This window comes from Xenopus laevis, chromosome 6L (assembly GCF_017654675.1).
Source record: "Xenopus laevis strain J_2021 chromosome 6L, Xenopus_laevis_v10.1, whole genome shotgun sequence".
Classification (NCBI taxonomy): Eukaryota; Metazoa; Chordata; class Amphibia; order Anura; family Pipidae; genus Xenopus; species Xenopus laevis.
Genome location: NC_054381.1, coordinates 120,863,908 through 120,878,641, shown reverse-complemented (window position 1 = coordinate 120,878,641; position 14,734 = coordinate 120,863,908). Strand labels below are relative to the sequence as shown.

Here is a 14,734-nt window from a genome sequence, read left to right as displayed (position 1 = left end):
CGGCAGGTTTTTGGAGGCGATTATTAGAATGAGAACTGTTTCCAGGGTCGAGGTGCGATAAATCTCGCATCCTAATTAAAATTCGAGTTGGTGAATTAAAATTTGAATTTGTGAGTTTTGACCCAAAAAAATTCAAAAATTCTAATTCAAATTTACCATTCAAACCTTTAATATATCTGACCCTTACAGTAAATGTTGCTCGCTGCTTGGTTACTACAGGTGATTAGAGCTGTTGCAAACTTTGCACCTGTTCTTGCATAACATCATGTCACAAAGACTGATAGATGGAAGGTACAACACAGATGAAATGATGCAATTAAAGGAAGGCATTATTTTTTCACTTTTTTCACAATTGCTATCACAGCCTGCTAGCAATCAGAGATACCATTACTTATAAATCAATGCAGTCATAATATCTGTTATATCAGTAACCTTGGTTTATACCGCATAGTAATATTACATTTAGTTTTACAGAGATTTTCCATTCATTCCCTTGCTCCACTGGAGCTGACACTCTAATTTCCCTAATATATTCACACAAACACACACTCATGTCAAAATGGGAGAACGGTAAGGGAAGCAAGGTAAGAATTTGTTCAGCTATCATGCTTATCTCATGTGCTGTGTGTGTATGTTGCATATGTTATATAATTTAAACTTACTCTAGTCACAGGTAAAACTACTAACTAATGTCTTATACCTATTGAAACATTTCACATTAAACAATTAAATACAGGTATGGGACCTATTATCAAGAATGCTCGGGACCTGAGGTTTTCTGGATAACGGATCTTTCCATAATTTGGAACTTCATACCTTAAGTCTCCTAGAAAATCACGTAAACCTTAAAGGGATCCTGTCATCGGAAAACATGTTTTTTTTAAAACGCATCAGTTAATATTGCTACTCCAGCAGAATTCTGCACTGAAATCCATTTCTCAAAATAGCAAACAGATTTTTTTATATTCAATTTTGAAATCTGACATGGGGCTAGACATTTTGTCAATTTCCCAGCTGCCCCTGGTCATGTGACTTGTGTCTGCACTTTAGGAGAGAAATGCTTTCTGGCAGGCTGCTGTTTTTCCTTCTCAATGTAACTGAATGTGTCTCAGTGAGACATGGGTTTTTACTATTGAGTGTTGTTCTTAGATCTACCAGGCAGCTGTTATCTTGTGTTAGGGAGCTGTTATCTGGTTACCTTCCCATTGTTCTTTTGTTTGGCTGCTGGGAGGGGGGAAAGGGAGGGGGTAATATCACCTCAACTTGCAGTACAGCAGTAAAGAGTGATTGAAGTTTAGCAGAGCACAAGTCACATGACTTGGGGCAGCTGGGAGATTGACAATATGTCTAGCCCCATGTCAGATTTCAAAATTGAATATAAAAAATCTGTTTGCTCTTTTGAGAAATGGATTTCAGTGCAGAATTCTGCTGGACCAGCACTATTAACTGATTCATTTTGGAAAAATTTTTTTTTCCCATGACAGTATCCCTTTAAATAAACTCAATAGGCTGGTTCTGCTTCCAATAAGGATTAATTATATTTTAGTTTTATTCATGTACAAGGCACTGTTTTTTTTTATTACAGAGAGAAAGGAAAATTTTAATAAATTGGAGTCTAAGAGCGACTTTCTGTAATTTGGAATTTTCGGGATAACGGGTTTACAGATAACAGATCCCATACCCTGTGATCAAACATGTGTTTGCTATTAAAATAATCATAGCAACATGGCCCAGTTACATGGTGTTGATTAAAGGGATGCATCAAATCCATTATTTTAAGATTTGGCTGAATCCCGAATGAAAGATTCGGCCAAATACCAAAACGAATCTGAACCATAATTTGCATAGTGCAAATTAGAGGCATTAAAAAAAAAACTATTTTAACTTCCTTGTTTGTGTGACGAAAAGTCAGATTCGGTTTGGCCAGGCACGTGGATTTGTCTGAATTCTGCTGAAAAAGGCCAAATCCTCTATTCGGTGCATCCCTAATTGATTAAGTACAGTAATATTTGTAAGCAAATTAAGCTCTCCTCTTATCTTTAAAAGTAGAGTGACTTACTTTATAGGACTGGGCTACTTTCATTTCAAGAAGGCCAAAAGGAAATAAAGAAGTAAATTGGCTTATAGAATAAATTCTAATCGAACATAATAATGCAGTACACAGATATTTTTTATATTAATGTGAGGTGATGCTTCTATTTCCAAATCATATTTTTTATAAGTTTGGATTTCATTTCTCACTGGATAAATCTATACTGTTTATTTATGGGAAATTGTTAAAATGTATTTATGCAAAGTTTTTTTTTGTTGTTGTCGCTATAATTCCTAATATATAATATTGTATATTATTACGTTGTGAAATAAACTGCTGTTATATTACTGTAAGTGGGCTTTATGCATTAGGTGCTTCTGTTTCATGTTTAGTCTAAAAGTAACAAACATTTGTGCATTCGTCTCAATCTATAGCACATCTTTCCGAAACCAAGCAGAGTGCAAAAGATCATACATTGAAAGTCATGTACCAAAACAGACAAGAAAAAAATAAAGAAAGAAAATGTGCACAAAGTGCATTCAGCAACACCCACACACCCAACAATAACAGTTACCGTAAATACAAATGGGGACTACGAAAATTGTTTGGATATACAGTATAAACTGTATTTCATTTAGAGCTGAATTTCACGCTATGTCATGCTACACAGTTAATCAAATAAATTCTACTTAAAGGGGTGGTTCACCTTTAAGGTAACTTTTATTATGTTATAGAACGGGCAATTTTAAGCAAATTTTTTAAAAAATCTGCTGTGTCAAAAAAAATTGGGCATGTGTCAGAATAGGCGCGCACATTAAAATTGTTGCGTGTCAAAATTATTCAGACGCCAATTGTCTTTAATGCATTTGAACAAAATTGGCGCGGGCGTCAAAATTAACGCGCCTCGAAATAATTTTGACGCCCATTGACTTCAATGCATTTTGCAAATGTTTCCGCCTATCACTACATATTTATCAAGCTGTGTATTGAATTTGGCCCGCTATGTAGCTTGGAGTAAAATTCCAATGTAAAACACAGGGGCACATTTGCTTAGCTCGAGTGAAGGAATAGAATAAAAAATACTTCGAATTTCTAAGTATTTTTTTGGTTACTTCGACCTTCAACTACGACTTCGAATTGAACGTTTCGAACTAAAAATCGTTCAAGTATACGACCATTCGATAGTCGAAGTACTGTCTCTTTAAAAAAAACTTCGGTCCCCATAGGCTTTCTAGCCAATTTGTGATCGAAGGAAAATCGTTCGATCGATGGATTAAAATCCTTTTTTTTTTTTCCATTGATTGTTCGATCGTACTAAAATGCGGTAAATCCTTTGACTTCGATATTCGAAGTCGAAGGGTTTTACTTCGACGGCCGAATATCGCAGGTTAATTAACCCTCGATATTCGACCAATAGTAAATGTGTCAACTTGAAAAATTATGGGATAAAACCGTAAATGTGAACATTGTTTTTTTGTGCCATTTTTTTTTATCATGTGTCTTACACTCATTCATTATTATTCCATGTCTGGAGTGGCATAAAATAATGACATAGCTGAAGGTGATTAGATTAAAGGATCACCTCAACTACTGCAACTGGTTCTTTTCCTATAAGACTATGGGTATTCCAGTGCACTGCCTAAGCCAGTGTTCTTTGGTGCTTCTATCCTCTATGACCTCCCGCTGGTCAGTGATATATACAATTTCTTATAGAAGTGAGGAGAGCATACCAAATGCAGATTGCTGCTGCAAGGTGCTTTATTTCAGACTACTTACACACAACATGTTTCGAGCTACAAGTGCAGTTGAGAAAGGGCACGTGTAGCCTGAAACATGTTGTGTGTAAGTAGTCTGAAATAAAGCACCTTGCAGCAGCAATCTGCATTTGGTATGATCTCCTCACTTCTATAAGAAATTGGTTCTTTTCCTCATATCAAGAACTGTGACGGTCAGAGTAAAATCACTCTTTACAATTGCAATGCATTTGTCCATGCTTTTGACACAGTTTTATTGGTGGATATCATTTTACACAGCTCAGTAAAGGTCACACTGCAACACGATCATTATGAATTTTCTAATAATACAAAAGCTACTAGATTTTCAAAATGAAATCAAGGGAATTCAATAAAAGTCCAGCACACAAAGGGGTCCGTTTACTAAAGCGCTGTAAAAATATGCGCACTAAATATAGACAAATTTGTCGCCAAATATGTTTTCGCCAGTTTACTAACCTGCGGTAAATATACATTTGTGAATTTTCTTGCGCAAAAATATGTTTTCGCCAGTTATAGTATTCGCTGAAAATAACGCTACGTACACATTAACGCCTGGTTTACTAAACAGCGAAATGTGCAAATGACTAAATTTACGCAAAAATTTTACCGCCACCTATGTAGTGGCATAAAAGTATTTTTCTGCCAGAAAATTCTCAAGGGGCAGGAAATATCCCATAATACTTTTTTTTACCCATCATTCTTTGCTGACAGCAGAGAGATCCGTAGCTATAGCTGACAGGATGTTTTGGCTTCTGCTTCCATCTGCTGCAACAGCAGTAGTTTCAGCTCAGAGGCGTATTATTGGCAGCGGCATCACAGTCCAAGGATTCGTCAGCCTCTACACTTTTTGGTTTCATTGTGATTGGCTACATTAAACTGTGCATTTCTATGAAGCAAAGAGATTGACTGGTATGATTTCTTGTTCATATGATTCTTTTGGGTTTATATGATGCATAAATGTTTGATTGGTGTCACTCTGGTAATGTTGTTGGATGGTATAATCATCAGTCAATAAACTTTATGAGTTTTGAAGATGCATTTCTGGCCATAAATGTCACAGTAAAAATTGCCATAATAACCGCCATCAAATAAGTCTATTTTATAGAATAAATATTCGCAAAACGTAATTTGTCGCCAGAAAATTCGTAAAACTCGATAAAATTACCGCTAACGTAAGCTGGTTCCTTAACGTAGTTACCGCAAGTGATCGCAATGACTTCTGAGCGCATCGCTGTTTAGTAAGCTTAGTCGCTGCGAATATTCTGGCGGAAAAATATTCTCAGCGATAACATGCGGAAACTTAAAGTCAGATTTACCGCACTTTAGTAAACGGACCCCAAAGAGTGACATTTATATTTTGCTTTAGGCCATGCCTACTTTTGACCAAATCCATTCAAGTTCTCAAGACTGTTATGGGCACTAAGTTTGCCCAGGAGCAGAAGGTAATATCAACCAATCAGCAGGAAGAATTTACTTGTCACCTGTTTAAAAACAAACAGCTTATTATCATTTTGACTGACCAACGTTACTTCGAAAGAAGTAGGACCAATACTGGCACAGGTATAAAACTGATAGGGTCTCTGGACAATGTTATTTGTTTCCCTATTTAAAATGTACTTATTAAGGCTAATGATGAGCGACACTTTGCACCAGGTACAGATTTGTAGTGAAGTTCCACATCTTACCATCTGCAAATATTTTTTCAAAACCACTGTAAAATTTTACTGTGAAAAGAATGCGGCAAGAATGACTCAACACCACTAGACTCCAATGTATTCTGCTTGACAAAAATTAGTGGGAAAAAAGTGGCCGCAAAAAAAACACCCTTTAACTTCAATGCTTTTTATGTATTTTCAAACGGTTTTGCTCATCACTAATTAAGACAAATCAGTTGTGGCATCTAGAATCATTTAATTCATTTATATACTAAAAGCTATGGATGGATATTATCTGTATTGGATTATATTGTCTAACTACATATTTGGAGCTTGAAGATGGAGCTTAAATAGAAATTTGGAGTTTTTAATGTATTTCAGAATTACACTATTTACTGTACATAATTCAGTTTTTTGCTAGAATTTGGTTTGCACATATATGTTAATAGCATGTGACCTCATACACCTTATCTAATTGGTTACATAACGGGATGCAGTGGATTTAATTATGGGGGCATCTTTTGATGGTGTCATGTGATTACTGAATGTGTCACTTTTATGGGGCAGCAGCAAAACAAATCCACTGTCATTATAGTGAACTATATGCAATATGCTATTGTGACCTGTCCTATGCCTGTACTGCTTTTTTTTTTTTTACTTAAATACTCTAAATGCAGTCAGTTAAGATTACAGGGAGATGAGTATAGGGGATACTCTTTCCCAGGCATTTTAATTGATATTGCTTAGTATGATGGTATGTAAATATCAATTTAACAATTTATGTTTCCAGTAGAATAAACATATATAAATACTGATCTGTGTATGAAGCCATAACTGTAATGTTGACATAATGGAGTCCCCGCCACAGAAAGTTTACAATAAGTGATCTAGCATAAAGCCATTACAACACTAATGCAATGTGACTAAGTGCATTTATTGGGCATAATACTGTATATCTGCATAAGCCTTAAGCAATAGGATGTCATGTCAGATGGTTTGATTCGTACCACCCAGAGCCACATTTAGGATGTGCATGCTCAAGCTTCAGTGACAGATTTATTCACACACAGGATGTGTTATGTGCAGCTTGTCTTGTAAGAATTTGGCATCATTTGTGTTGTGGCAAGCTGGATTAGTTGTGGAGAAATATGTATGAAAAATGTACAGAAACAGCAGCTGCAAACACTTACACATAAAACAGAGAAGACATCATAGTAAAGAGACTATATTTTAGTTTCCCGTTGCCTATTAGATGAGCAATCCTCATCCTCACGAGGTCTGACTAGTTCTTTTGTATTACCTCAAAAAGAGATTGCATCTGCGTTCAAATATTTAAACGGAAAATAATCATAAAAAGGAAGTTTAAGAAGCATTTCATAGGTTTTATGTAGCAATGTGGGTTTGCTCTAAGTTTAGAAAAAGCCCATCAGCACATACACAGGTACTGACAGCACGACAATCAAATACAAATAAGTGGAAATAAAGACAGCATACATCTTGCCAGTCAGCGGCGTAAGTATGGAAGAAGCAGACCCCGCACCTGCAGGGGGGCCCAGGGGACCAGCAGGAGTATTCTGTTGGAGCTAATAAACCTATATTTTGTTTAACACAAACTTGGTCTAAAGGTGTCCTTGGAGTGCCGTCAACTTTTCCCATCATATACTGTGCCCTATTTTATATACTATATGTTTCCTGGGGAAAATCAGTTGCTTATTGTGTATACTCTGGTGGTTATTAATGTGTATATCCCTATGTCATGTACTTTTGTCCAATCTAAGGATAACGATTTGGTGAACTCGTGTTCTTTATACATTATTGGAAGAATAGAGGGCTGTTGACGTTCTCAGTACTGAAGAGATATTATATCACCTTGCAAGAACCTCTACTTCAGACAAAAAAAACCTTGCTTTGATATCCTAACTTCAAAATCTAAATGTGAAATGGAAACAAAAAGGAAAATCTGAGTGGAATAAAATAGCACATTTCATTTAACTGTAATGCACAGGGATGCTTCCCCCATTTCCTTGGACAGTAGCCAGGGCCAGATTTACATACATCGGGCGACCCTAGGCCCGCTGTAGCTTGACGCCCTCCGTCACCTCCCTTTTTTTTGTTCAAAGTTTAATCAAGACTGGAGCAATGGGGATCGGTGCATGGGAAATTTAAAAAACAGTTGTATCTGCTGCGCATCCTCAGTGTTTTTGAACCAATGTTGGTGTGGTCGGGCAGCATGCCGCCCTTTAAAATCTTGCCGCCCCAGGCCCAGGCCTTGGTGGCCTCTCCACAAATTTGGGCCTGACAGTAGCCCAATACAGGTGGACACTCACTTCCCCCAACTCCATTTTTGGGTACCTGCTCTGGTGTATAGCAGATCTAATAAAGATTAATGATGGAACGAAAATTAAACCACAGTAAATTAAAATAGACTACAGAAAACTGATTTTGGATAAAATATGAATTTTACTTATTTAAGCTCACTTTCTGGTTAACCTTATATTAAGTATTTGGAGCCATCAAACGCAATAAGGAACTTTACTGGTGCCAGCAAAAAGCCACCTCTAGTAACTTTTAAGAGCCAAATTTTTGATTTCCTAACTAGAATTTCGGCTCTTGTTGTGTAGAGAGGACATTTGCTGCAGCAGACTGTAAGGAGCACCTGATAGCATGCCTCTCCTCTTTGGTGCCGTATCCAAAATGGCGGTGCCAATGGCCATCACAGACTGCAAAATTAAACTACTGAATGCTCCCCATGTAAAAAAAAAAATGTTTTTATTTTTTGTATGGCATAACCCTATCTACAGTAAAGTGTAAGTCACATGACTTTTGGTATTATCCAACAGTCCCAAAAGCCATGGGTGAGGCGTCAGGATTGTCAATAGCATAAATCTGCACTGGCTAATGGTCCTCGCCCCAAGCTAAAGGTGGTCCTACAAAGACAGATTTAAGCTGCCAATTTGGGTCCTTTAGACCAATTCGGCATCTTATCTGCCTGTGTATGGGGCCCTCCAATGGGCCCCCCAGACCGATATCTGCCCAAAAATAAGCCAGGTGTTGGGCAGGTTTGATTTTCCTGCCCAATCGAGGACCTCATTGGGTAATTGCTGACCGCCAACATTTATTTTTTTAACCAATTATAATAAATTAGGCACAAGTTAAGTTTATAAGTTCTAAAGTTGTACCTATCTAGCCTCCTGCACACGGGAAGGTATGGGTCTGTAAACTAGTGCTTTTGAATGCATGCAAGTAATTTTACACACAACCAATGACAATGAGTCTCTGTATCATACAATGTTTGTCTCAGACCTATCAACAATCATCCCTATTATTGTGCATGTACCTTATTCCTCCCAAGCTAAAATGGATAGTGTTTCATTATATTTTTGTACTGGACAAACTAGATATCCTTTTCTGGCATGCTTTTCAAATATTTGATATAAGTACAAGTTGTGTATTCACATGTCTCAAACATGGTAATGATCATTTATTATCACAAGTATATAACACATGCCCTAAAAGGCCATTTTACCTTGTAATTGTTCCCAGGAAAACCTCTTCTTGGCCAGGTGCTGGACTGAAAACCACAGGGAAGCCATTGTGGCTTGTTGTGGTGAGAAGCTCAGCCAATAAAAAGACATTTTCCCGAAGGTGGATTGTTGTACATGGCTGCATCACATCCCTGGCAGTGAACAATTCCAGATTCACCCTAGAAGACACAAAACAGATAGGCTGTGGGTCATTTTAGTAATCGGGATATAAAGGCTTGCATTAGATGAGCAATTGTTGAGTTCACAAATTGTTCCAATATGAGATGCTATATAAACAGCCAATCTTTGTGCAGCTATAATAATCTAACTTACAGATTTGCTTACAAAGCATTACTTAGGCCCGTGCTGTTTCTCCAACTAATAAACATAAGGTTTTAATTAAGCAAAGGAACAACATCAATTGGCAAAGCTACAAAGCACAATTAATGTTGTATTTTCATACACAGAATTGTAATTGCAAAATTGCAAAAGAAACCAATACATTTCCCCCTGTTCTGGGATTCTTTACACTCGTTAACACCTCTGCGGTGGGGAATAGTGAACCAATAGGAATCGTAATACAAGATTAAAGTTAAAACGAATATATGGATAGTCAGTTGCGGGTTTTACCCAACCCGTGCATCACTGGATGCATTATAGGCTCATCATTTCTATACAGAGTATAGTACAGAGCTCAAAAATGGGTGGAGCCTGCCCTGCTTGATCCTACACAAATGCCTGGAAAAGGAAAATGTAATGTATTTCTTTATTGTTAGCCATTAAAGGGTTTATAATTTAACCCCAAAATTATTTTTCAACTAAAAGATCAAGCCAACATTCCCCTCTTCTACAAAGCCAAGGTTTGGTATAGGAACTGGTTTGACCAAATATGTGTTCTTTGTGAGTTTTGTGAGCACGTATAGTCTTTTGAACTTACTTCTTTTTCCCATGTACAACATTGGGCACCGCTTTTAAGTATGGGATACACTTCAGGTGCAGTAATGAACTGAATAAGGAATTGTTGAAGTAATCTCCCACCGTTTTCCCAACCAATACTGCAATCATGATCAGCAGAATAGACTGTACATCATTAGTTATTTCCACCTAGAAGCATAAAGCAAGACACAGAAGCCATTAGTATTTTCAGGATGTGAATTCCAGATGCATTGTGCTGTACATAGTGTCATATCTAGTGTTTTTCATTCATGAGAGAAGCAATATCATGAATAATGTTGATCAAACAATTGCACACATTTAAGAAAATATTTAATAATGTTATCTTTCTGTATCTGCAGTTAGAGAAATCCAGCAACTGTTTTGTTTTCTGTATGGGGTGGGGTGTTTATAGTTTTTTTTTGGGGGGGTGCGCCTGACAAGGGAGTAGATGGGACCATAAAGAAGATCCAAAAGGGAACCAGGGAAGGCCAAGAAGGACACTTGACTTGGTGCCATTGCCATTTTATTGAACAATATAAAATAAGGATTTTTATTTAGAAAGACTGTTTTATATAAACAGCGCTTCAGAAAATGACAATTTGCACTGGGCCGTTATAAATGGTTGCTGTCTGACAGCTTCATGATCAAAATTCTCCCTAAGGTGCACTTGGGTATTGTAATAGTCATGTAACCAGAGTTTCAAGACAACATTCAAGACAAAAATTTCAATTAGGAACGCCTGTGCCCTGCATTCACTTTTGTCTATCTTCCGTACCTGTTAAACTGTATTGTTTCTCCAGAAGGGATCTCCCTTCTTTTTTCAGCCCTGATCTTGGCATTACTCCAAGGTTATTCACAAACCTAAAGGGTTGTTACTGTTTCACCTGTGCCTATATATTTCTCATTTAACTATCTCCTAGTATTATTGCAACTTAAAAGAGAGAGATTTGGTGACCTCTGTATTTTTTAGTTGTGCTATCATGGGTATATGGGCAAACCTTATAATATTCAAACAACAAATTAAGAATAGAATTCACTTTTAAATAATTAGGTGTAGTTGAAAGCTGGAGGAAATAAGTTCTTGAGTTCTAGTTAGGGGGTAAGTTGGATGTACACAATATCTGGTAAAGCAGTACATTGGAGGTATACATTAGAGCAGGGATCCCCAACCTTTGAACCTGTAAGCAACAATCAGAAGTAAAAGGAGTTGGGGAGCAACACCGGCATGAAAAAAGTTCTTTGTGTGCCAAATAAGTGCTGTGATTGGCCATTTGGTAGCCCCTATGTGGATTGCCAATCTACATTGAGGCTCTATTTGGCAGTACACCTAGTTTTTATACAATCAAAACTTGCCTTCAAGCCTGGAATTCAAAAATAAGCTCCTACTTTGAGGCCACTGGGAGCAACATCCAAAGGGGTTGGACAGCAACATGTTGCTCACAAGCTACTGGTTGGGGATCACTGCATTAGAGGCTATGTGAAACTTAAAGCAAAGACAGGTGCCACTGCTGTAACTGCCACTGATGCAGAAGGTGCAGGTGTTCTAGGGCTAAGCCAAGTAGAATGGGAATGAAAATTAAAATATTCAAGGGGATTTATAACATTTCTGCCACTGGATGAAGCAATTTTACCACACTGGGGAATATGACAGGCTTGTTCTCCCACTGGCTCTGAGACTGACATATTGAGATAAAGTCAGAAGAAAAACTTCTTTTGACTAATTTTTTCAAGTAAAATATATCTGAACTGCAGTTTTAAATAATTTACAGCTTATTTTGGCATTCTCTATTGGGAAATACAAACCAAGGAAAAAGCCCAAGCTTTTACCAGTATTTTTTGGGAAGGAAGGGGGATGGGAACCAGAAACATCTGCCCCTGTTCAGCTATAAGTGCTTTTTTGGCTTTGTTTAGCTGCTGAAAACCCCTGATGAGAATCAGCTTTGTAATGACTAGTCACACAAATGAAAAGGTATGGTTAATATTTCAGTTGGGAGAGTCCTAAATTTAGATGAAGTGTGAAACATTTATCTAATTGTAGAGAAACATAGCCACACACACTGAAAACCCATCTGCACAGAGGAAATACTGTATTTATTGCACATTTTAGTACATGGATAAGATTCTGAGACTTTAGACTGCAAAATGTAATTATATATATCAAGCAGACATAGATTTTGAGTAATTATTTACAAAATAAAGCAATGTTATGATTTTTTTTTAAAACTAAAGGTACTGTGATCCATTTTAATATTTAGGCAAAAAAACTTACATTGCACATGGTTGAATAATTATGCATATATTCAGTTATTTTTTCAGCCCCCACTTTAGTTTTTTTTTCACTAGCATCTGTCAACAGACGTCACTATATGTTCACTTCCGGTTCTGGGCTGACACATTGCTCCCATATAAAGCAAAATTAACAGCTGGAATGTCACCAGGAGATGTTTTGGGAAATCAGTGGATGTAGTCGCCCAACAGTTGACGCAGAACTGTTTGGAATTCGAGGAGCCCAAGATATCCAGTATTAAACTGCACCCTTTTTTCTAGTTCTCACCGTGACATGGTTAATTTTTGATGTTGTTTTGTAAAAGTCTTTTGCTTGACATCTACTGACATACAACTGTGCATATTTCTACAAAGTACGTGTAAATTGTCAGTGCTTAAGTGAAAGGCTTGTCATGGCCAATGAAACAGTTGGTTATCTTAGGAATGTGATATGGCACATAGTATGCAACCAATTTTGATAAACTCAGTAATGGCTCCTACAGCAGTGATTCCAAAACAATTTTTGAAAGTTGAAAAATTTAGAAAAATGAGAAACAATTCCCATCCAACCTGAACTTTACAAGTTTGCACAAAAGAATGGCCAACCTAAGGGGAAGGGGAATGGAATGGTCCCTGATAGTCAGAGACATACTATCACGACTTCCTATCAATCTGTTAGAAAATTTTTTTTATATATATATATATATATATATATATATATATATATATATATGGTAATCTGGAAGCCGGCACAACACGTCAAGAAGTCATCACTGCCTGGGTGCAAAACACCCAAAATTTGAATAGAAGAGTAAAGAAGCTCGTATATATATATATATATATATATATATATTTATATATATATATATATATATATATATATATATATATATATATATATAGTTCAGATAGTGTTTATGGAACTTTTTAGCATAAGCCCAACTGAATGAATTCATGCCAAAAATGGAGCTATATTTTTAGGATCTAAGACCAAGATGGAAATGCAGATTTGAACTTGATGAAAAAAATGCATATCTTGAACAAATAGAGATTTATAGCATTACTCCATTTTTATTTAGCTCTTTCTTCTAGAGTGTTTTCTGTGACTGCCTATTCTGCAAGTTCAAACCTTGCGCCGGTGCAGTTACCAATATAGTACCCAGTCATATCTTTGCTTGCATTTTAGAACTTGTAGCATACTGATGAAAACTTAGAGCTTAGAGGCGTGTGGCTATTCAATTACTCAATGAATGAAAAGTAGCTGCTGATTGCTGACTGTGGTTAGCACATTTTTACTCTTAGCAAAGGGCTGTGCATCTGGAGTCTCCTGTGCCTAATGCCGCCTTTTAGGGGATATTTATTTGACAAATCTGTCCAGTGACATCATATATATACTTGTATGACCTCACTTTAAGTTCATTTAGCCTCCAGACACATGTGGGTGCATTGAAAATGCCTCACACAGTGTGAAAAGTGCCAGACAAAGTTAACCACAGTCAGCAATCAGCAGCTAGTTTTCATCAGTGAGTAATTCTCACTTTGCACACTGCGTGAGGCATTTTGACACATGCACCCACATGTGTCTGGAGGCTAAATGAACTTAAAGTGATGTCATACAAGTATATCTATGATGTCACTGGACAGATGTGTCCAATAAATATCCCCTAAAAGGTGGCATTAGGCACAGGAGACTCCAGATTCACAGCCCTCTGCTAAGAGTAAAAATGTGCCAGACAAAGTTAACCACAGTCAGCAATCAGCAGCTAGTTTTCATTCATTGAGTAATTGAATAGCCACAGGCCTCTAAGCTCCTCTGTGGACTGAAGTTTATAACTAGTGCGGCCTGCATTAGTCAGCTCTAGATTCGAAAGGGTTCGGTGAGGGGAATGCTCAATTGCTCGTGTCCATTAGTGCTTTTGCACCTGTGCCCAGAGGCTTAAGAAAGGAGCCCTATGGTATGTAACATACCGTAACTGTCTCACAGCATGTACGTTTTAACAGCACTGTCGGATACAATCTCTTTGTGGGTAAATTTATACTTTATACTTTGCTGGGAAGTAGAAGAGACATTAATTACTTGGGTTGGTTTTGTTTGTTTATGAGGAAACATATTTTATGCTATATTTACTGGATATCTGAAGCAATTTGCCAAAAAAATACTCACTTAAATGATGGCATGCCCTTATTTATTAAGCTGTTCAATAAAATGCAGAAAAGCATTAATCCGTTTTTTAACATCATTATTTATTACATTAGAGCTTGGAGCAGTGCCCTTTAGAATTATTTGCCTATGAGCTGTTTTCACTCTGTTAAGGTTTGCCATGACTGAGGCTTAGCATGGTTAAAAAAAAAGGAAACAAACCCTGTATACTTTAAAGGTTGAAGCTTACCCTTTCTGCACCTTGCAAAAAGATATATTGTGTCAAGAGTAACAGCATATGCGAAACCCACTCTAACTGTGAGATGGAAGAGTTGGCATAAGCCAAGCCTTACTGACAAAGATATATGGTGACACCTATGCACTTCACAAAGCTGCTACAGAAGACG

General features: G+C 37.1%; 1 protein-coding gene across 2 annotated transcripts in view; it reads right to left on the bottom strand.

Moving 5' to 3' along the window:
- Positions 1-14,734, bottom strand: part of LOC108719242 (chloride channel protein C) — a 71,620-nt gene that overhangs the window by 23,602 nt on the left and 33,284 nt on the right. For both annotated transcript variants that reach the window (XM_041566420.1, XM_041566419.1), the window contains 2 exons: positions 9,924-10,090; positions 8,989-9,165 (listed from right to left, as the gene is read on the bottom strand). In XM_041566420.1, coding sequence (XP_041422354.1) covers positions 8,989-9,165; positions 9,924-10,090 — 344 coding nt within the window. The remainder of the gene's footprint in view (positions 1-8,988; positions 9,166-9,923; positions 10,091-14,734) is intronic.